Raw genomic sequence first — 23,479 nt, 5'->3', positions numbered from 1 at the left:
ATTTTAAAAAGGAGTGAGGTGCTGGTACCGGCTACAACATGGATAACCTTTAAAATAAGAGAAGCCGGACAAAAAAGACCATATATTATATGATTCCGTTTATATGAAATGCCCAGAATATGCAAATCCATATGGACAAAGTAAATGAGTGATTCCAAGGAGCTGGGAGAAGGGAAAAATGAGAAGTGACTGCTAATAGTACAGGACTTCTTTTGGGTGGGGTGATACAAATGTTACATGTGGAATTAGTGACAGTTGATGTGTGATGGTTGCACATTCTTGTATAAGAAAAGCCAGTCAATTGTGCACTTTTAAATGGTGAATTTTATCTTTTTTTATAATAATTTTCTATTATGTTATGTTAGTCACCATACAGTATATCCTTAGTTTTTGATGTAGTGTTCCATGATTCATTATTTGTGTGTAACACCCAGTGTAAATGGTGAATTTTATCTTAATTTGAAAGAATAGGGAGGTCTGTATGTTCTGAGATGATACACTCTCCAAAATATATTAAATGAAAAAAAAAATACAGAATAGCATACATGGCATGCTACCACATGCTTAAAGAAACTAACGTACACACACACTTCGAAGGCATAAAATCTCTTGAAAAGAGAAAGAGGAAGACAGTAACATTACTTCTTAAAGGGAGGGATCTGGGTGGCTGAAGAATGGGGGCAGCCTGGAAGGGAAACCTACCTTTCCAGGATACTACTCTTTTGTACCTTTTGATTTTTATACAGAGTATAAGTATTACCACTTAGTTGTGTGTTTTTTTTAATTTAAGGAAAGAAATAAAAATGAAAAACTCTGATGTTTTATCCTTAGTCTTAAGTTTTATTTTCAGGGATCATCTTCATTTTCTTTTGTAATCAGCTTAGAAGATAGCCACCCATTTGGTCAGATTTATTCTTTAGCAGTTGAAGCATTTAAGATGACAATTTTTACTCTAAATTCTTCATGATTTTATATACACTATACTTGAGAATGTTTTGCTTTCTCATGGAGAAAAAAAGCCCAAACATAAACCTTTAGCCTATCCATCTACTAGTCCTGCAGCACAATCTTAATAAAACAAGTTTTACTGATAACTGGACAATTTATCATTATGGCAGGGATATAACGAGTGGTTGTAAAGTGGCCAGTCTTGTAAGTCAGGAGCTATGATCCTTGATCCACTGCTCAATCCACTTCAGTATCTGATTGATATTATCCTCTAGATCTTCTGGTTTATTGCTGGGCAGTTGATGTACTATTTCTTCCTTGTAGGATGCTAATGCTTCTTCATAAAGAACTTGAAAAATTTCACACTGAATATTGTCTTTTAGTTTCTTTTCATTATAACCCCTGGAAGGCAATGAAAAGATAAGAAAACAAAAAGCAAACTGAATGACAGTAACTGGAATTTTAGAAACATACTAGAAACTGGACACTTTTAAATACGTGAAAAATCACGCAAAAATACTTCTTGTAGTCTGTTTACCTCGAGAAAATAATCCTGGCACCTGTAAATATGAGAGACTTTTTTGACAAGAGGGTTAAACTAAGGTCCAGTGTTTAGGTTTATCTTAACTCCCCACAATTTGTCACCCGCTCAATTAGCAAACATAGCTACCGACCTCAAGCCAGATATTGAGCTATGAGATAAATAAGTCTATAGCTGTGGTCCTAGATTTCAAAAGAATTAGAGGAACTAAGATATAGATAAAATAACTAGGTGGCATATAAAAATGAAATACTCATGGGGGGTGCCTGCCTGGCTCAGTCGGGGGAGTACGTGACTCTTGATCTTGGGGTTGTAAATTCGAGCCCCACATTGGATGCAGCAATTACTTAAAAGCAAGATCTTTTAAAAAAAAAATGGAATACTTACGATAGGAATACTATATACTAATTGGGTACTTGATCATACAGATCTATCTATGCTTTCCCAATTCCAAAGACATTTAAACAAATTAACATAATCTTTAGGCAGATATGTAAATTAACCAACTAATTAGCTAATGAAAAAGATAAAGAAAATATTCAAATTCAAATTAGTTCAACCTTGTAACAAGATTAAATTGAACTACTTAAAGGTGATTAGCTTTATTAAAACATAACCAACAAAATGGGAGAAAATTTTTGCACAGCATGTATCGGATAAGAGATATCCATCTGAAATACACAACTCCTATAACTTAATTAAAAAGAAAGAACCCAATAAAAAATTGGGCAAAGGATCTGAAGAGCTCTTCCTCCCAAGAAGACATACAAATGGACAGTAAGCACATGAAAAAATACTAAACGTCATTAGTGATCAAGGAAATGCAAATCAAAATGAGATACTATTTCATATCCACTGGGATGGCTACGATCAAAAAGACAGATAAACCATTGTCTGCAAGGATGTGGAAATACTAGAGCCTTCGTACTTTGCTCTTGGGAAAGTAAATTGGTGCAACCACTTTTGGAAAACAGTCCAAGTTCCTCAAAAGGCTAAACATGTGTTACCATATCACCCAGCAGTCCCATTCTTAAATTCCATATCCGAGATAAATGAACACATCATGTCCACACAAAACCACAGGCACAGATGTTCACAGCAGTATTATTTACAATTGTCCAAAATGGAAACAACCCAAACATCTATAATCTGATAAATGGATAAATATGGTATATCCACAACACAGACGAACCCTGAAACGTTATGCTAAATAAAAGGAGCCGCAAAAGACCCTATACTGTAAGATTTCATTTATATAAAACATCCAGAATAGCCAGATCCACAGAGACAGAAGGTAAATTACCAGTTGCTGGGGACTGGGGGACTGGGGGTGTATGGGGAGTGCTGCTAATGGGTATGGGTTTTTTGGGAGGAGGGGGACAATAAGAATTTTCTAAAATTGCTTTTAGTAATGGATGTGTAATTCTGTGAATATACTAAAAACCATTGAATTGTATACTTTAAATGGATGAACTATATATATATGAACTTATCTCAATAAAGCTGTTTTTTAAAACAAAAAAAAGACTAGCTGTCTCATAGTTTTTCAGACCTTAGTCAGTCTTTGGCTATTTACATAAAACAGTAATTTTTTTTAAGATTTTATTTTTAAGTAATCTCTACACCCAAACTGGGTGCTTGAACTTACAACCCCAAGATCAAGAGTCACATGCTCTACTGACTGAGCCAGCCAGGTGCCCCAAAACAGTAATTTTTAATAAAAATTTTAAATTGCCTTGTTTGAGAAAAGGAATGTGTACCATTATGGTCTCTCTTACTTCTCATTTAAAATACTTTTAATGGTTTTTCACTGCCAAAAGAAAGATAATTAAAGTTTTAGGTCCAGCTCCAACTTTCCCTGTATGTTTGCTACTATACTCGGTGTAAGGATTTTGCAAGTATCCCATGCAGTGATGGTTAGGCAGCTGACTACTGACAGACCTTCAAATTCTAAACCTGAACTTAGGGACAAACTTTTGGAGCTTTCCTTCTGAGATTGCCTTGTATATCCCTCTAGAACTTCCATCTTTCCCAACTTGAACCAAAAGACAGTGGAAAAATGTTTCCCATAAAAATTTCTCTTTTTTGATCATTCTGGATTAAGTCTGATACTCTCTTGGAGGGACCAACTCAGATATATTTTAAAGGTGGTGAAATGTTGATTTATCATGTCCGTTTTTCATAAACTCTCCCATTCATGTTGTGGGGATAATGTGAGAGGGTATGTTCATTCAGTAGTCAGAGGATGTTACTGGCTTGACTGTTTCCCGGCAAGGTTTTACATTAAGGAAAGAGCATGACTAAACAGGGTTGCTGTATAGTATATTTTACTGGATCAAACTCTAAGTTGCAGTATTCATTTACTCAGTTATAAACTACTGTCTGTGTTTTACACATGCGTCTTTTTCTCTTGGATTCAGAACGTTGGTACCATACAGACTTGGTGTATAACGAGAGACCAAGATCACATTTTCAAACAGAATCCTTATCATGGTAGTACTGGCCAATTTCAAGAATCTGAATAAAGGTTTATATCATACCTTAAGAACTCAGTGTTTTTCCTTTCTTACCTTGTTTCAAGTCTTTTGTACAATATACTGTTATCTGCTTGCAGCACAAAAACTATATGAAACCAGCGTTCAGGGAAGAAATCACAACCATGGTAATCAACAATAACTCCGCCTTCACTCATTTGGTTTTCTAATTCATCAACTACCTGTGAGAAAGGGAAAAAAAGAATGCTCCTTAAAAAAAAAATGAGGTCAACTTTCCTACTAAATTTTAAGAAGTATACTTTATAAGGGCACATGGGTGTCTCGGTTAAGTGTCCAATTTTTGATTTTGGCTCAGGTCGTGATCTCAGGGTTGTGAGATCAAGCCCCGTTGTCAGGATCCATGCTGGACATGGATTCTCTCTCCCTCTCCCTCCGCTTGTGGTCTCTCTCTCTCTCTTTAAAAACAAACAAAGTATACTTTATAAAAAAAAAATTGTACTTACTCTGTCTTCATCTAAAATGGGGCAGTCATACTCTTCATCATAGCCATCATATAACTGCCCTAAAAGAGATTTACGTTGGCTTATTAAAGTAGTATTTTCTAGGTAACTTTCAGTAGTCTTCAATTAATTTTAGACTTTAGGAAAGGAAATATATCATCAATTACTCTTAGAGATCAAAGAGGGCACTAACAGTGAATGTCACATGGACACCAAATGTAAAGAGCAATACCGATAAATTAGAATTTTATCTAGGGGGAAACTTGGATAGCAATCTATCTGATACCAATTTTAGCGATCGAAATTGAAACCAGCTAAAAAGAATGAATAATTTCAGAATTTGTGGGGCTGTTAGAAAAGGGCTGTTACTTTATTTTTGTTGAGCTACTGCTTGGTGAGAAGAGGGGACACACGGATACAAACACACACATTAACAGCAGATTAAGTATCACATTTATAAGGCGAAGGAGGTGGAACTTAGTAAAGGCAACAACAGATTCTCTTTTCTAAAAACGAGCCCTCGGTCACAGAGGTGACATCTTCATGGGCACTGGGGAAGAAGAGTCAGAACCCAAGTGTTCCTGAACAGTATTGTTACTTCTAGATTTCCAGTATCCCCCAAAACCCACAGGTTAAATAAACATCTTACTTCAGGAAGCAAAACAAGAACGATGGGCAGTAGAAGGCAGATTTAAACCACACATTAGAATTTTCCAACAAATCAAAACTGGCTTTCAAAGGAATTCTTGCTTTAGAAGGTGAGACACAGGAGCACCTGGGTGACTTGGTCAGTTAAGCATCTGCCTTCAGCTCAGGTCATGATCCCAGGGTCCTGGGATCCACCCTGCCTCAAGCTCCCTGAGCTCCCAGGCTCCCTGTTCGTTCCTCTCCTTCTGTCCCTCCCCTCCACCCCTACGCATGCTCATGCTCTCTCTCCCAAATAAATTAATTAAAGAAAAAAAAAGGTGAGACATAATACCACCCTCCCTTGAATCTCTAAGAGATATGTAATAAGGCAGGATTAGACCGTCCTTTTAGCCATCTCTAAGAGCATGCTATAGTCTTCCCACATCTTTCCCTTGGATATTTTGGCAGAGGTTAGGGACTCCTGGGTGGCTCAGTTGGTTAAGTGTCCGACTTTTGATCTCTGCTCAGGTCATGATCTCAGCGTTGTGAGCCCCAAGACGATGGGCTCCATGCTCAGCAGGGAGTCAGCTCGAGAGTCTCTCCTCTTTGCTCCTACCCCCTGCTCACACATGCATGCAGGCTTTCTCTAAAATAAATAAAATCTTAAATATTTTGGCAAAGATTGAAATTAGGTTAAAATGATCATGAGTTCTGGGGCGCCTGGGTGGCACAGCTGTTAAGCGTCTGCCTTTGGCTCAGGGCGTGATCCCGGCGTTCTGGGATCGAGCCCCACATCAGGCTCTTCTGCTATGAGCCTGCTTCTTCCTCTCCCACTCCCCCTGCTTGTGTTCACTCTCTCGCTGGCTGTCTCTATCTCTGTCAAATAAATAAATAAAATCTTTAAAAAAAAAATGAGCATGAGTTCTTAAGTAACAAAAGGTTAGTCGATGAGGGAGGCACAGAGCAGTTGCAACTCTGTCCTGTCTGGAGGTATATGGCCTGATGCTGGGCACAAGAGCCACCTCTCAAGCACCTTAGTGTGGCCTTTGCTTCTCTGGATTACTGCTCAACCAGCAGAAACTCTAGCTAAAAAAATTAAACTGTCTTGATAGTGGGAAAACTGGTTAACAATTTAGAAAATAATCTAAATCCTTTATACCACAAACTAGGTAGATTAAAGAGCTAATTTTTTAATTCTAAAGAAAACTAGTGGAAGATTTAATCTATAAAGGAATGATTCATTTGAGTTTGTGAAGGAATACAATGACTAAAACACATAAAATGTTAAATCTCAAAAAAAAAGTTAAATCTCTGTTCAATGAAAAATAATGTACCCAGAAAAATAACAGACTGGGAGAAATTCTTGTAGTAGGACAGAGGACTGAAATGTAGATTATATAATGACCTTCAAAATCAAGATAAAAATAAGTAGCTTAACAAATAAGAGTTCAGACAAGATGGAAAGATAGTAAACATACCATGAACAAATGGACTTTCCCAGCTATTAAAGAGATGCAAAGTAAAATGAGCCTTTTTATGCCTGATGCATTAATTATATACACATAGTACATTGAAAATTATCTAAAAAATAATTTTAAAAAGAAAATGTGCCAATTCACAGATTTCCTCTACCATTTACTTCTAACCTGAAAAAATTTGAAGTGAAAATGATTTAAAAAATTTAACAATAGGGAAATACTTAAATCTCAGTCTCCTAATTTGATGAAATATAATTAAAGGAAATATTAAGGTAGTATTATGTAGTGTAGACTAGGTTGCACATGATAACTGCTTACAAAACACAAAGGGTAAAACATAAAAAGCAGAATTCAAAGTTGTCTGCAACAGGGCTGAAGATTTAGGAGAAAAACAAAACATGGAAATAGGATTTGGAGTACTTTTTCTGTGTGTTATTTTTACAATGCAACAAAATCTAATACCTACTGCTGATTCTGTACTGTGTTGGAATCTGAAGTAGATACATACTGATGTTCCTTCATATTTTAAACCCTTGACTCTTGAGACTAGTGAAATCATTAAAAATATATGCTGTCAAAAATAAAGACAACTACTGTAATATTAACTTAGAATTAAAGTATACTGCAATGCTGAAATGCAGGATTTCTTAAATCATGTTAATGTGGTTGAATAGTGTAATCCAAGCTTTCAAACGTTCATTTAAAAAAAAATTTATCAAATACCATGTACAGGTGTCTGTAGGAATAATAAGGATTTAATAGTGAGAAAAATGACCGGGAAGGCAAACATAGTCTTTCCCTCAAAGAGTTTACAATAAAATGAGAGAGGACGGACAAGTAACCTGGAAATTATACTAAGACTTTGTTATGATTCATGGTGTTATAAGAACAAAAGTATGGACACCGTTTATGTTAGGGACATAAACGTGGGATATTAGGGGAGGCTTCCTGGAGGAAGTGACTTTTAAGGGGAGATTTAAAGCAGTAACTGGAGGGAAAAAGGTAGGGAAGCCTATTTTCAACAGAGAAAAAAGATATTCAAAGACAGAATTAGGAGGGGAGGACTCAAGGGAGGGAAAGTCTCTTAGACTAGTTGGAAAATAGATGATAAAGGGTCAGGTAAATTGAGGCCAGATCAAAAAGGGCCTTAAAGGTTGCAGAATCAGACTTTATCCCAAGGCAAAGTAAAATCATGAAAGCATTTTAATCATGAAATGACATGATTACAAATATTTAAAAATAATTTTGGTTTCTCTGTAGAGAATGAGTTGAAAGGAAGCAAATCTAGAAACAAGGACACCAGATCAAGGTTACTGCAGAATTTTAGATCACTATTATAACCTGTACCATAGGGAATGGAGAAATGGATTCTAAACTTCATTTCAAATTTCCCAAAAAAGGGAGAAACGTATGCTACTTTAGAAAGTTTCAGTTGTAAGTCAAATTTAGAGTTGTATACGTATAGGGTCCTAATCCAGAAGAGAAGAAAAGGCTTGAATAAACTACGAAACCCTTAGAAAATTAATTTTCTCAACAAAATTTTATGATTTAAAGATAGGTTAGTTGGAGAAGAAAAATTGATTGTGGGGCCAGTTTAATGCTAAGTTCTTACCTCAAAAGATCTTTCCAGCTGTTAACTACAAAATCATTACGTTTTAACTGCCATCCTAGAATTTATACACTCACATGAAAGCTGTTATTTAATAATATTGGGATGCTATCTATTTTGATGCTGTTGCCAATACTTAAAACATTTCAGATTTCTTACTTTATAAAAATTTTTAAAAGATTTTATTTTTTTGAGAGAGAGCAAGAGTGAGAGCCCATGAGCGGGGAGGGGAGAGGGGCAGGAGAGGGAGAAGCAGACTCTCCGCTGAGCAGGGAGCCCAATGTGGGGCTCAATCCCAGGACCCTCAGCTGGAACTGTGATCCTGGCTTCTCCCTCTGCCCCTCCTCTCCCCATGCACTCTCCCTCTTAAATAAATAAAATCTTTAAAAAAAGTATATGGTGGGAGGGAGAGAATCACAGGCAGACTGTGACAGCAGTGCTGGAGGGGCCAATGGAGAGGTTAGTTTCAAAGCCTTCCAGTGGAGGGAACAAACGGGATCAAGAGGTTAGAGCCAGGATTGCAAACTTTTTCTGTAAAAGGCCAGACAGTAAATACTTCAGGCTTTGTGGGCTAGTCTTAAACTGGAGTGGTTCCTATAAAAAACAGCAGCAGCTTGCCAACTCCTAGGTTAGAAAACGATCAAGATTTTAAGTGTTGAGGGCTCAGCTGTGCTTTACAAGTTTCCAATGGATCCTATGTTAATATAATACTTTGTCTAGACCTGTGGGAATCCTGGGGTTTATGAACAGAGGCTGAAGACTGATAAACTTGTGGCAGGAAAATTAAGGGTGCTGGTAAGTGTAAGGAAGTGACTGCATATGGGAAAGGGTATCAAGTGAGGAAGAATCGGGAGACTGGAAATAAGAGTAAGAAAAGCATTCTTAGCCACACCATATTTAGGACTCCCAATAATTTTATTAAACTTAATTCCCCACCTAATTTTTCCTGCCTTGGTTCCAAATGGCCTAAGAATGATCTCTTACATTCAACAGGATTACTAGAATAGCAATAAACTCCGTTTAGACATATTTATTTAAAACCAGGGTGGCTTTTTTTGTTGTTTCTTTATACCAGGGTTTCTCTATCTCAAATACTACTGACATTTTGAGCTTGGTAATTCTTTTATAGGAGTGGAGGGCTATTCTGTGATTTGTGGGATGTTCAATAGAATCCCTGGCCTCCACCCCACTCTTGACTATTAAGTCTCCAGAAATTCCCAAATGTCCCCTGAAGGGCAAAATCACACTTGAGAACCACTGCTTTATAGATGGTTACATGGTTTCCCTTAAAATATATCACTATTCAATGGGCGCCTGGGTAGCGCAGTCGTTAAAAGCGTCTGCCTTCGGCTCAGGGCGTGGTCCCGGCGTTCCGGGATCGAGTCCCACATCGGGCTCCTCCGCTGGGAGCCTGCTTCTTCCTCTCTCTCACTCCCCTGCTGTGTTCCCTCTCTCGCTGGCTGTCTCTCTGTCACATAAATAAATAAAAAATCTTTAAAAAAAAAAATATATCACTATTCAAGAAAAATTAGGACAGGTGTCTCAGTTTATCTTCTAGTTAAGATTTTCAGATATATTCAAATGGCATCTGGGAAAAAAAACCAATCTGGTACAGTATGAAAAACCTTATAAAGAACCTCATCTGGGGCCCCCGAGTGGCTCAGTCGGTTAAGCATCTGCCTTTGGCTCAGGTGACAAGCCCAGGGTCCTGCAATCTAGCCCCGCCCCATCCAGCTCCCTGCTGAGCAGGGGGCCTGCTTCTCCCAGTCCCTCTGCCCCTCCCCCAGCTTTGTGTGTGCACTCGCTCTCAAATGGATAAAATCTTTAAAAAAAATACAGAGGATGTTTGGGAGTATACACGGTGAGGTGTACATACGCTGGCTAAGATAATTGAGTACAAGTATGAAAGGAACCAAATGTCTAGTGTTACTGTTCCTCGCAGTACTCTCCATGATAGATTATATAGCAACTGCATTAAGTTTAGAAATGTTAAATTCAGTGGGTAAGATAAAATGGAAGATTGAAATTGACAACTGTATGTGACTCTGAAATCACTCATCAGAGACTGTAAAGTTCAACAGGAAAAAGAAGAAAATCAGATTTTATATAGGTGTAAAATGGGAGACTGACAAGCCGTGTAAAACAGCAACAAATACCCAAGTTTTATTAACTATATTTAAATACCAGACCTGGATTAAAAATATGAGCATGATACTGACTTATAGTATCAAAAATATGACAAGGCTAAGATGTGCAAAATTGACCTGCAAAAAGGGATAATGGAAAAAAAATTTTTTTTTAAGTTTTATGTGGGGACATACTGGGAGACACACCAAGGGTCCTTAAACATAACCAAAGAGATAGAAAAATAGGACCCAGGAAGAAGCTGAGTAACTGAAGAAGAGAAATCCAAACAGTTGAAGTGGACTCTCCAAAAGAGACATGGTTATACTTGAACAATCTTAGAAAATGGGACCGTAAGAGTGACTTATACACCACAGATCATACTGTAATCTAAACATCTGAAGACACTAGAAGTACTACTCTAGTGTTTATGAACAGACCACAACTTCAAGTTGTCATCACTGCTATTCCTGTTGGTGAGAAAACTGCTTCTAAAAACATAACTGCCAAAGTACCAACGATCAAATCGATGAACAACAATTTTATTTTTTACACTTAAAGGCTGATGAATAACCATTACTAACCCTATGAAAGAAAACCCAACATCTCAATCGGAAAGGATAACCATATTTACTTATTAAATACCATTTAAGTTTTCTACAACACAACGTGAAAATACCCAGCATGCATGTTTAATCTCAGTACAATGGATTCAAGACCAAGTATACATGTTACAAGCATCAAGGCTAGGTTACAAATTATCATAGTCATCATCGTCATCATCATCGTCATCATCATCATCTTCTCGTTTTCTTTTCAACGCATTTGATGATTCATTGGCAGTATTTTGTGATGACACCATGTTAGTGGTAATAAGAATGTTTTTGGACCCAATTAATGATGGATTAATCAGAACATTCTGAACTGTGGATGTTGCAGGAATTGATGCTTTTACAGTTGGGGACTGTGAAGTGGGCATCTGTACTGTAAACCTTTGCCCTGTGAGAGACATTGGAGTCCCTACTTTAGTTGACACAGACATGGTTTGTGGGGTTGGTGTACCAAGTGTGGGAGTACTTGGTCTGCTAGTAACTGAACCAACACTTAACCGTGGAACTGTTATTCTTCCCGCAGAAGTAGATGCCTTTTTTTGTAAAGACTTAAGTCTATAGTTTGGAGCAGTCAAGCAGTATCTATCAGGTGGCAACCTGGGGCCTGAATATGGCTTGATTAATGGCAAAGGCGTTTGATTTCTTTGCCTTGCAATATCTAATAAAAAATCTCTTGGGGGAGGAGAGGTAAAAGACTGATCAGCACGACACTGGATGGCCAATCGCACATCATCTGCATCAACAGTAGCTTTCTTAGCATGGCTGGAATAAATTTTTGCATCATCTAGAATTGTGGTCACATATCGGAAGGCAAACTCCAACATCTGATTTATAACTCTTGGTTCATATTCTGTAATCCCCATATCCTTCAGGATTTGTGCCATCATCTGTGCATCTTTCGGCATGCTCTTGGGAGAAGCCATCTTGCCAGACTCCATGATATCCGATGATCAGACTTTAGATCATTTGAAAAAAATACGTACATTAGATCAAATCTGAAATAGTTACTTTAGTAGCAACTGTCAGGAACTTCAAAAGTTTTAAATACTGTTAAATTTTTGAAAATATATTTAGAACTCTTAAATGTTAAATCTTTTTAATTTTAGTGAGGCACACTTAAAAGTTCCCTTTAAATTTATTCAATTTCTATCCTGTACAAATCATTATAGAATATAAAAAAATGAAGACACAAATAAGGGAGTGATAAAAGGCTGGGAGAGAACAAGGTAAAATAAAAACATCACTTTAGAATAACGTGCAGTTGTGAGCAGGCATGCAACTATCAAACAAAGCTAAGAAGAAACCATAGAACAGTCATGTCCTACTGACTGAGATCAAAATAATCTGTCCTTCCAATGAGATCTATACTCACCATCTCCACAGATATGCTTAGTACCATCCAAACCTTTGTGTTGGCCCATCTCAAAAATATTCTCCCTAAGTCCCATCTCTTCATGGAAGCCTTCCCAATTATTACCAACTGGTAATAGAAGAACTGGCCAACAAAGTGGGGCAGGATGGAGTAGACTGGTCAAAACAACCAAGACATCGTACTACACCCGTATTACTTTCTCTTTCTACGGGTTACCAACAGAGCATAAATTCCTTAATAGCACTCTGTCTCTCCTTTTTGTACCCTCTCACAAGTATAGTACTAACATTCCATTATCTATTCTTTTTTTTTTAAACCAACGCCAATGTATCCCTTACCTTCTCGAGCTAAATCACCCACATTAATGTATTTCAGTCCTGATCTTGATGCAAGTTCTTTGCCTAGCGTGGTTTTTCCAACCCCTGGTGTACCTGTAAGACAAGCCACAGATACTTGTTAAGACTTTAGCCACCTATCTACCCCCCTAAAGTTTTTAACAACTGAAATGAAATATGTCCTAATTAGCAATTCTCTGTGAATTCATATACACTATAACCTGATCAAAACTACTCAAAGCCTGTTGCATAACAGAATCTCAGCAAGTGTATCTAATCCATCAGGAGTGGGGCTTGGGGGATTCTGATACCAATTCGCAGACTGCCTGCCACCATAAAAGATACTCCCAGAATAACACTAGCTATCTCAAATTGCCATCATTTATTTCTTTAATTTTTAAAAAATTAAGAAATTATTTGTGGAAAAAATTTAACCAGTGTGAAAGACCGCTATCACCCCGGGAACTGTACTATACAATAAAAAAGCTTCTGATGCTAATTCAACAAACGTACACAGCAAGTTAATCACCCTAAGCCATAAATATTCGAACCCTTTTACCCAAATGTGATCGTCAGATACAAAGGAAAATGAAATACGGCTCAGGAAGGCCTAAGGACAAGACGTCCAGCATTAAAAGATTACTAAGGGTCAGATAGTGACTCACATTATCTGGCCAAAACTCCAAAGACTACCCTGCCAAATAAAACATCAACAGAATTTTACAAACAAAAACCAGACTCCAAAAGATTAGGCAGTTTGCCAGAAAGGGGATTTGAACCGATGTCATTCTCTCCACCTCACCGAGCAGCCTCGGGCCAACAGAATCAACATTCCCCGCCCCCCACCCAGCCTCCCGCAACGGTCGGAGGAACCGATCTCGAGGCCCCGACAACTGCCACTTCGCAGGGCCCTCCACTAGCCTCGAAACAGAACACCGAACGGCACCCCTTCGGGTGCCCGACGCCCCACGGCACTCGACGGCCTTGGCCTGCCCCGCCGCCCAGAGCCTCCCCGCCGCGCGCCTGACCGGTGAGCAGAATGTTCGGAAGCAACATGGTCCTCAGCGCGCTGGCTCCGCGTTTAGGCCCACGCGCTGCACGCACAACAGGGAGGAGCCGGAAGCGGCGAGCTGCGGCTAGCGCCAGTGGCCCCGGGGGCTTGGAGGCCTTGCGCGGCGCTCGCGGCCCGTCTCCACCGGTAGTCACTGAGCACGGGTTACCTGACCTTCTATGGCACGCTTTCAGGCCGAGTCGAAAGCAGGGGCATAGGTCGGGTCGCGCTTCGGGTCAGGCAATGCGGTAGATGCCTAAGCCACTGGCGCCGTTGGCGGTCGCCCTTCTGCCTGTGTCGCGGAAGCGCCGACCGGTCTAGAAGGTCCCCGAGAGGCGGGACCTCCGAGAGGCTCGGCGCTGAGCCCGGGTCGGGCCGGTTGCTTGCCCTTCTGCTGGAGCAGAGCCTGGTTCCTCCGCTCCTCTCCGCCCGCGAGGGGATGCAGCTCCCGGAAAGTAAGGCCGCCGCGGCTGCGGCTTTGCTCTGTGTATGTTCTAGAGACGCGAACCCATCTTTGCCTTCACGTCTCCCCAAGCTCTCTTCGCTCCTCCTCCCGACCTGCCCATCCCATTTGGGGATGGAGGGTGGGGGTGCAAAATTCTGGCCTGGAGTCGGGACGTGAGAGCTTTTCTCGGCCCTCCGCTGATGAGTAGCATTACGTTGGACGAATGTCTGGGCTTGCGATCCCCAGTGCGGTGTGTGAGGGCGGGTGGTGGGTAGGCTAGAAATATTCTTGAAGGTCTGTTTTACCTCTGACGTCTCATTTCAGGAACGGGACATCATCTGGGACAGTTACCTTTTTTAAAGTAGGTGATTGTCAGTCTCGTTTTTAAAGAGCGACTCGAGTCCCGACCTTAAAAACAGTCTGCGTCTTTTATTTCGACCTGCCAACTGTATTTACTCAAGAAGTGCTTTTTCCACTCATGTATCTCTTTGAATCTCCAAAGCAAAAACCTCCTTAATCGTGAACAATTTGTGTGTGTGTGTGTGTATGTACAATTTATTTTTTCGCGTATGGAAGCGTTTACACGTTGTATGCCGTAGGTGCGTCCAAACCTTAAAGTCCATTACACCTTCCAATTTATAAGTTTGCAGACCTTAAAAAACTTTGCTTCGAGCTCACTTCAAACTGGTGAATTCACTAGTTTATGTAAACATTGAAGAATTATTAAAGTCGGAAAACTGTTGCCCCCAAATTTCCTAATATGTTCAGGTACAGGAAACAGTTACAAAGAATACATACAGTTAGATTTAAAGTGTTTTTCCAAAGTAAGTGAAAGTCTGAATTTGTTACATGGTGAGTTTTTTTGAAATTTTGTGGGGGAAAAAAAACCCCTGGAACTGTGATTTAAAATGAGGGAAATTTTAACTTTCAGCATAAAAGCTGCACAAATAGAATTGTCTGATTTTCTTACTGACAAAATGTCGAATATGTGTTTTTTTCCTGTTTTCTCTAGTACGTTATTGAGTTCATATGAAAGACTGTTTATACCACCATGTGGATTATCTGACACAGTTATAGTAAAAGTAAACTTTATTTTAGCATTTTGACTTCACCTATGTTTACTATGTCCTCTCATTAGTTCTTGAGCCTTTATCATACTGTAGATTATATCGGTTTATATTACTATACTTACATTTTATAGTTTCTCCTAATTTGAGATTTTTTCCTTTTGTTTCCTTAGGTGAATTATATTTTAATGTACTACAGGTTGTATACTACGGATGGGAACTATTAAAGTTTATAATGTCAAAAACTTCTCTTAGACCAAAGGTATCTTCCACAAAGGTATGATACACTAAAATGGCCATGTAATAATTGCCCAAAAAAGAAAGATTATTTTTTGTTTGTTCTTAATGACTTGTTATTGCCATCAAAGTAACAATGTCCAGGATCTGTTGTAATTGGTGGTCTAAAAACTGTAAAGATTTGAGTGAAATGACTAAAAGCACAACCTTAATTTTTTTTTTTTTTAAAGATTTTATTTATTTATTTGACAGAGATAGAGACAGCCAGCGAGAGAGGGAACACAAGCAGGGGGAGTGGGAGAGAAAGAAGCAGGCTCATAGCGGAAGAGCCTGATGTGGGGCTCGATCCCGTAATGCTGGGATCACGCCCTGAGCCGAAGGCAGACGCTCAACCGCTGTGCCACCCAGGCGCCCCATAACCTTAATTTTTAAAAAAATGTTTGCAATTCCAGTCAGAAAGAAAGGCTGAAAACTCTTGAATGAAAGATCAATGGAAGAGGGGCGCCTGGGTGGCACAGCGGTTAAGCGTCTGCCTTCGGCTCAGGGCGTGATCCCGGCGATCTGGGATCGAGCCCCACATCAGGCTCCTCCGCTGGGAAGCCTGCTTCTTCCTCTCCCACTCCCCCTGCTTGTGTTCCCTCTCTCGCTGGCTGTCTCTATCTCTGTCGAATAAATTAAAAAAAGAAAAGAAAAGAAAAGAAAGATCAATGGAAGAAAGAGACATATATGAATCGTAGTTAGTGTTAATGCATAACAACAAGGGGCACCAGTCGTTCAGTTGGTTGGGCATCTGACTCTTGGTTTCGGCTCAGGTCATGATCTCAGGGTTATGGGATCAGCTCCGTGGCAGACTCCGCACTCAGTGCGGGGTCTGTTTGGGATTCTCTCCCTTTCTCTCCCTCCTCCTCTGCCCCTCTCCTTGCTATGTCTCTCTCTCTCAAACAAATAAATAAAAGCTTAAAAAAACAGATAAATAAAAATAAAGCTTAACCACAAGCGCTGCCTCTTAAAAATCATATGTTTTCGTGTGCCACTTCTCAGCAAGGCTAGTGGTAGAGTAGGATGGGGGTCAGTCAGTATCATGCTCATTCACTGGGTAGTTATTTTCTTACTGGTGGGTCTTACTTTTCTCTGATCTTAAGTAAATTATTAAACTTTGCTGTTTCTCTCTTTTTTTCTTAGTAAATCGGAGTCCACATTTATGTAAGAAATAAAATTATAGAATGTGTAAGTAACTTGCAGATCAGAATTGCAAGATCAGATTTGCTATCAAAAGGTTTACTATAACATATTTTTACATACTCTTTTTTTTAAGATTATTTATTTTGAGAGAGAGAGCCTGTGTGAGCCGGGGGGAGGGGCAGGAGAGGGAGTCTTTTTTTTTTTTTTTTTTAAGATTTTATTTATTTATTTGACAGAGATAACGACAGCCAGCGAGAGAGGGAACACAAGCAGGAGGAGTGGGAGAGGAAGAAGCAGGCTCATAGCAGAGGAGCCCGATGTGGGGCTCGATCCCACAATGCCAGGATCACACCCTGAGCCGAAGGCAGACGCTTAACCGCTGTGCTACCCAGGTGCCCCCAGGAGAGGGAGTCTTAAACAGACTCTGTGCTGAGTGTGGAGCCCAACTCGGGGCTCAGTCTCATGACCCTGAGATCACAACCTGAGCCGAAACCGAGAGTCAGAGCTCAACTGACAGAGGCACCCAGGTGCCCCTACGTACTCTTGTTTGTTTTTTAGATTTTATTTATTTAGTTGAGAGAGACGATGAGTGAGGGGAGAGGCAGACTTCCCTGCTGAGCAGGGAGCCTTATGCGGGGCTCAATCCCAGGACCCTGGGATCATGACCTGAGCCTAAGGCAGATGTTTAACTGACTGAGCCACCCAGGTGCCCCTAAACTCTTAAAAAAAGAAGAGAAGAGCCAAAATTGTAATAACTATTGACAGTCTTTTGAAGAAAGGGAAATGAATTTTTTGGCTATGACAAATTTTTTCCTATAGGTCTTCATTTCTTTACTCATTGAAGATAATATTCCTAACCTTCTGTCCTGAAAGGGGGAGTGAAGGGTGGCTTTCATTCCTGAAATAGTTCTTTTTTTTTTTTTTTTAAAGATTTTATTTATTTATTTGACAGAGATAGAGACAGCCAGCGAGAGAGGGAACACAAGCACGGGGGAGTGGGAGAGGAAGAAGCAGGCTCACAGCGGAGGAGCCTGATGTGATTGCTCGATCCCATAACGCCGGGATCACGCCCTGAGCTGAAGGCAGACGCTGAACCGCTGTGCCACCCAGGCGCCCCCCTGAAATAGTTCTAAATCCCAACTTGCTTTTCCTTAGCATTGTCTAATAAATGGTTCACAACTATGGCTGAGTATATTCTTCAAGGAAAATACAATCTTGGTTCCCCCGAATTAGCCAGCCAAGGAATTTCAAAAGCCACATACTAAGTTTGGTTTTTCTAGATTTATACTGTAGGAATGTTAAGAAAATTCATCTTAAAAATTTTAGTTACTAAAAAAACCTTTTTAATACTCATAAGTATTTTTGGATTTAAATTGCTTAATTCATCATCTTTATCTGTGTATACTTACAAAGTATTCTAAAGAAAGGGTAATGATGGAGGGAAATGTAAAGAGATCAGCAGTTTCTATAGACCAGAAGAACATGAAGTAGAACTCACTGATTTTGCTGCTCTATTATCCCAGTTCTGTTTTCTTAGACAAATCTGAGAAACAGATCATCCTCCCTGGAAAGCCTGCCTCCCTTTTATGAAAATACTATTAGCTTTATGGGATGAAGAGAAATAAAATCGAGCCATAATTACAAATTATTCATAGCATCAGGATTCTTAGGCTGTATCATCTCAAAGTCTTAAAGCTGATAGGGATTATGTGGATGCTTGCAATGGTTCTTAGTTGTGAATGAATTCAAGGCAGAAGTTTTACTCTTTTTACGGTTATATATGGTTAAAATAATATTTTATTTCTTTATTTTGCTTTTTTGGTACATAATTTTAATATTCGTGTTTCAGTCCTACAAATGAGCTTAAGAAAAATCAGACTCTTCTGTACTAGGAAGATTTTAATTAGTGAAAAGAATTAAATTTGTATTCTATATTCCTTTATATGGCATTTGTCATTACCCTGGTCAAGTGGACAAGTATGCATATGTACCTACCATGAAGTAAAAAAGTAACTAATACGTACAGTGCCAGTTTTATTTAAAGAACTAATTTGTGAGGTTTTGATTTAAAATGTTGCAGATAGGGACGCCTGGGTGGCTCAGTCGGTTTAGCATCTGCCTTCGGCTCAGGTCATGATCTCAGGGTCCTGGGATGGAGTCCCACATCCGGCTCCTTGCTCGCCAGGGAGCCTGCTTCTCTCTCTGCCTGCCGCTTCCCCTGCTTGTGCTCTCTCTCTCTCTAAAAAATAAATAAAATCTTTAAAAAGATAAAAATAAAATGTTAAAGATAGGTGAATATTTTGTAGAATAGTGCACTTATATAGGGTATAGATGTAGATAATGTAATATTTGTATGATTTCCTTTTTTTTCAGGTAACAGACTGGGTAGACCCATCGTTTGATGATTTTTCAGAGAATACAGGCATCTCTGTTACTGCCACATCATTAGGTGTGAATAACTCAAGTCACAGAAGGAAAAATGTGCCTTCCAGATTAGAAAGTAGCAGATTTCCAGCTAGAAAAAGAGAAAAGCCATCTTCCTTAGAAAAGATTTATGGTCTAGAAAATTCAAAAGAGTATCTGTCTGAAAATGAACCATGGGTGGATAAATACAAGCCAGAAACTCAGGTACTAAAAAGGATGCAAACAAGTGTACATAATTTAATTTAAGGAAGGAGTGGAATGTATATTTTCAGATTATTACTCATATGAATCTTTCTGAATGAATTAGAAAAAAACAGTAATTCCTAGTTTTTTTATGTTCATGGCTCAGCATTTCTCATGTTATTCTGAAATTGTACCATTGGTTATTTGTCATAGATTTAATTTAATCCCAACATAGAACTGCTCTGTTTTATTTTTTTCTTAAATGTAATATCCCTTCCCAAAATGTATTTCAGGATTTAAAAAGATTATGTAATTATGTAATCCCAAATTCTCATACAGTGGTGTCAGCGTTAAGAACAGAATTTTTCAATACAAGAAATGAAGTGTAATAGCAATTTTTAATTCTCATATCATGTTGTTTGCTAGTTTTTTCATTAAAAATGCTTAATTTAGATTAATGTGTGCTGCTGTACCAAAAATCCTTGAGTTAAAATGTTTTATTTTAAACTTGAAATTTTTAGCATGAACTTGCTGTGCATAAAAAGAAAATTGAAGAAGTCGAAACCTGGTTAAAAGCTAAAATCTTAGAAAGGCAACCAAAACAGGTAATTCAATTAGAAATGTGTTTTAAAATATATAACATCTAATGTTTCTCTGATTTATAGTTGATTGTAAGAAGTTAAACTTTTTTTTAAGATTATATATTTATTTGACAGAGAGAGAGAGCAAGCCCTCACACAAGCAGGGAGAGCAGCAGACAGAGGGAGGGGGGAGAGGGAGAAGCAGGCTCCCCACGGAGCAGGCAGCCTGATGCGGGGCTAGATCCCAGGACCCTGGGGTCATGACCTGAGCCAAAGGCAGACATTTAACCGACTGAGCCACCCAGGCTCCCAGAAGTTAAACTTTTATGATGATTTTGTTAAGTCCAGATCACCTACAATAAAAAAGTCTCTGATTTACTACTACAGACTTCACTAAAAGATTCAGAGATTTTGAGTTTTCTCCTTTACTTGTACTTCTTTCCCCACTTACATCTTATCATTGTCATAAAGTATAATAAATCAGTTAGGGTGCTAGTATATTTAGCACATCAGATTATCTCCTGCTGAAGCAAGCAGGCAAATTACGTATTAGTTTTTGTACTAAATAAAGCCTAAAACAGTCATCATTCATTTTAAGGCTGATGTTTTTTGTTTCACTTCCTACTTCTGTAATTACTTTTAGCCTCCAAACTAGAATATTCTTTCTCTCTCTTTTTAAACTTTATTTTGAGATTCTTCAAACATAAAGGAAAGTAGAATAATAAATGAATACTCTTATGTCTATTATATACCCATCATTTTCCCTCTTAAGTATTTTAAAGTATATGAAGTATTTTCAATTATGAATATGTGACATTTCGGTCAGACTTCTGGAAATATCAGTATCCCTCTTTTTTTTTTTTTAATAAAGCACTTTCCTAATTAACTATATATACCATTATGCTATATAACAAAATTAATTCCATAATGTTATCTAATGCTCATTTCATATTCACATTTCTCTATTTGTCTACAAAGTGTCATTTATAGTGGATTTGTTATATCCAGGATCTAATCAAGGACTACACATTGCATTTGATTGTTACACCTCTTAGGTCTTTTAAAATCTAGAACGGTCCTCTTTTACCCTCTCTTTTTCTCTAAGACATTGACTTACTGAAGAGGCCAGGCCAGGTGACTTGTAGAACTCTCACATTGTAGATTTGTCAGGTTGTTTCCTCGTCATGATGACTAACTTATTCTTCTATCTTGCATTTCCTATGGCCTGGAAGTGTGAGTCAGGGGTTTGATAGATTCAAGTTGAACATTTTTGAAGAATACTTTTTAGGTCATGGTATATGTTTTATATTGCACCATATCAGAAAATGTTTGATTCTCCTGCTGTCTTTCATGTTAAGTTTGATCATTTAATGAAGGAAATAATAGTCAAAAATCTTTTTTTTTTAATTTTATTCATTTATTTGAGAGAGAGTTAATGAGAGAGAGCCTGAGCCGGGCGGGAAGAGGGAGAAGCAAACTCCCTGCTGAAAAGGGAGCCCGACTAGGGGCTCAATCCCAGGACCCTGGAATCATGACCTCAGCCAAAGGCAGACACTTAACTGATTGAATAGATTTAATAGAAATCTTCATTATGAAGTAGATTTCCCTTGCAACTGCCACATAATCTCTGGGGAGATAATTTCACAATGTTAAATGTCTAGTTCCCCAGCAGTCTTTCACATAAGTGCTTTAGTGTCCATTTTCAGTCTTTGTCTGAATCAGTTATTATGTTAAGATTTTGAAATGGTGATTTTTTTTTTTCAAGATTTTATTTATTGGGACACCTGGGTGGCTCAGTTGGTTAGGGGTCTTGGGATCGAGTCCTGCATTGGGCTCCTTGCTCAGCGGGGAGTCTCCTTCTCCCTCTGCCTGCCTCTCCCCCTGCTTGTGTGCTCTCTCTCTCTCCGTCTGACAAATAAATAAAATCTTTTAAAAAATAAAAATAAAAGCTTCTTCCAAGAAGTTGGACTCTCACCAATCATATACTCTTTATTATATAAAAGTTCAGTGATGTTAGTAATTATAAGACATTTTTATTCAAAACAATTTTTGATAACTTGTAGATTTTTCTGTGGGCAAGCCAAAATTATTTTTTCTCAAATTTACTGTAAGTACTTAAAATACATGCTAAATTTAATTTTTCACGGCAATATCTTCAAAATATGGTAAAACTGTTACAGTATGATGGAAATGTAATGTACAGCATAGGAGATATAGTCAATAATATTGCAGTAACTTTATATGGCGACAGATGAGATAGCTAGACTTATAATCATTTTGTAAGATAAAAATATTAAATCACTATGATGTACATTTGAAACTATTAGGATGCTATATGCCATTTATACTTCAATTCAAAAAAACTATTATAATGTAGACAATGGGAACATTAACAAAAGTCTTCATGTTTTAGTGTTCTGATAGACTATCTCCCACTTCTCTTATGGGAAGCAAAAACTTTTGCTATATGGCTCTACTCACTGTGTCCAAAAACAAGACACTTAACTCATATTAGAACTGTACGTGGGTGCCCATGCTTCATCTTCCTCTTCTTTTTTTTTAAAAGTAATCTGCTTGGAAGTAGTCAGTTCTTGTTATTTACATTAGGTATGTCCTGTAAAGTTACTGGAAACAATAAGCAAATAGTGAAATCATAGTTCCTAAGAGAAATAAGGAGTTAGGTTGCTACAAAACAGTCTTCCCCTGGTCATATTTACATCACCTCATCAATATACAACCTTGTTTTCTATTTGTTTTTGTTCAAAGATACCATATTTAATATATATTATTGAATCATTAAATTCATGGCTGATATCACCATAACTCATATACTCATACATTTTAAAAAGTAGGACTGCTTGTCTTCTGGAGCCACATACAAGGGCCCTTATTTATATTAGTTAATAAAGATAAAACAGTTGAGCAGGATTATAGCCCACCAGGGAATGTAGGAAATCATCTTCCCCTGATATTTTTTTTTTAGCTTTAACTTCTTTTCTTTTTTTTTTAAGATTTTATTTATTTATGTGACAGAGAGACAGCCAGCGAGAGAGGGAACACAGCAGGGGGAGAGGGAGAGGAAGAAGCAGGCTCCCAGCCGAGGAGCCCGATGTGGGACTCGATTCCGGAACGCCAGGATCACGCCCTGAGCCGAAGGCAGACGCTTAACGACTGCGCTACCCAGGCGCCCCTAGCTTTAACTTCTTTATCAGATTTATTATATAAGGAGATATTATTGTGACCTACAACCTATCGTCTCTCTTTGAAGTTCTGTCTCTGGAAAATATGTTTCTTAATATACATTTCTTAAAGATTCTGATATCCTAACTAACATCTTCTCATGAGAATATTATACTTGTTTATTACTAAAGCATTTTTGAATTCAGGTAACCTCTAAAAATACTTGTTTCAGACATTACCTCCTTAATCTAGCTGAAGTTTAGTTGTTTTAAGTTGGCTACTGAGTATGGGCGCCTGGGTGGCTCAGTTGGTTAAGCATCTGCCTTCGGCTCAGGTCATGATCCTGGGGTCCAGGGATTGAGCCCGGCACTGGGCTCCCTGCTCAGCGGGGAGCCTGCTTCTCCCTCTCCTCCCCTGCTTGTGCTCTCTCTCTCTTTCTATGTCAGGTGAATAAAATCTTAAAAAAAAAAAAAAATTTGGCTACTAAGT

General features: G+C 38.5%; 3 protein-coding genes across 6 annotated transcripts in view; 1 reads left to right on the top strand and 2 right to left on the bottom strand.

Annotated features, from left to right (window-relative positions):
* Window positions 1-819: 819 nt before the first annotated feature.
* Window positions 820-13,821, bottom strand: AK6 (adenylate kinase 6). Of its 2 annotated transcripts, XM_008691328.2 has the most exons (5): window positions 13,669-13,821; window positions 12,644-12,736; window positions 4,488-4,546; window positions 4,060-4,205; window positions 820-1,350 (listed from the first exon to the last, which is right to left on the bottom strand). In XM_008691328.2, the coding sequence occupies exons 1-5, from the start codon at window positions 13,694-13,696 to the stop codon at window positions 1,158-1,160; spliced, it is 519 nt and encodes a 172-aa protein (XP_008689550.1). In that variant the 5' UTR covers window positions 13,697-13,821; the 3' UTR covers window positions 820-1,157. The 2 variants fall into 2 exon arrangements, with proteins under 2 accessions (XP_008689550.1, XP_008689551.1); XM_008691329.2 differs by lacking the exon at window positions 12,644-12,736 and having other exon boundaries at window positions 13,669-13,813.
* TAF9 (TATA-box binding protein associated factor 9) lies at window positions 10,849-12,736 on the bottom strand. The gene is made up of 2 exons (XM_008691327.2): window positions 12,644-12,736; window positions 10,849-11,888 (listed from the first exon to the last, which is right to left on the bottom strand). Exon 2 carries the CDS (start codon window positions 11,869-11,871, stop codon window positions 11,074-11,076), a length of 798 nt encoding a protein of 265 aa, XP_008689549.1. The 5' UTR covers window positions 11,872-11,888; window positions 12,644-12,736; the 3' UTR covers window positions 10,849-11,073.
* A 168-nt stretch (window positions 13,822-13,989) lies between the features above and the next one.
* Window positions 13,990-23,479, top strand: part of RAD17 (RAD17 checkpoint clamp loader component) — a 30,819-nt gene continuing 21,329 nt past the window's right edge. For 2 of the 3 annotated variants that reach the window (XM_040622205.1, XM_008691322.2), the window contains exons 1-4: window positions 13,990-14,146; window positions 15,377-15,480; window positions 18,996-19,250; window positions 19,751-19,834. In XM_040622205.1, the coding sequence (XP_040478139.1) occupies window positions 14,131-14,146; window positions 15,377-15,480; window positions 18,996-19,250; window positions 19,751-19,834 (459 nt within the window). In that variant the 5' untranslated portion in view covers window positions 13,990-14,130. Of the gene's footprint in view, window positions 14,147-14,460; window positions 14,498-15,376; window positions 15,481-18,995; window positions 19,251-19,750; window positions 19,835-23,479 lie in introns of all 3 variants that reach the window. The other variant, XM_008691323.2, reaches the window with a different exon arrangement.

This window comes from Ursus maritimus, unplaced genomic scaffold (genome assembly GCF_017311325.1).
Source record: "Ursus maritimus isolate PB19 unplaced genomic scaffold, ASM1731132v1 scaffold_5, whole genome shotgun sequence".
In the NCBI taxonomy this organism is placed as follows: Eukaryota; Metazoa; Chordata; class Mammalia; order Carnivora; family Ursidae; genus Ursus; species Ursus maritimus.
This window is presented reverse-complemented; position numbering and strand designations above follow the sequence as displayed.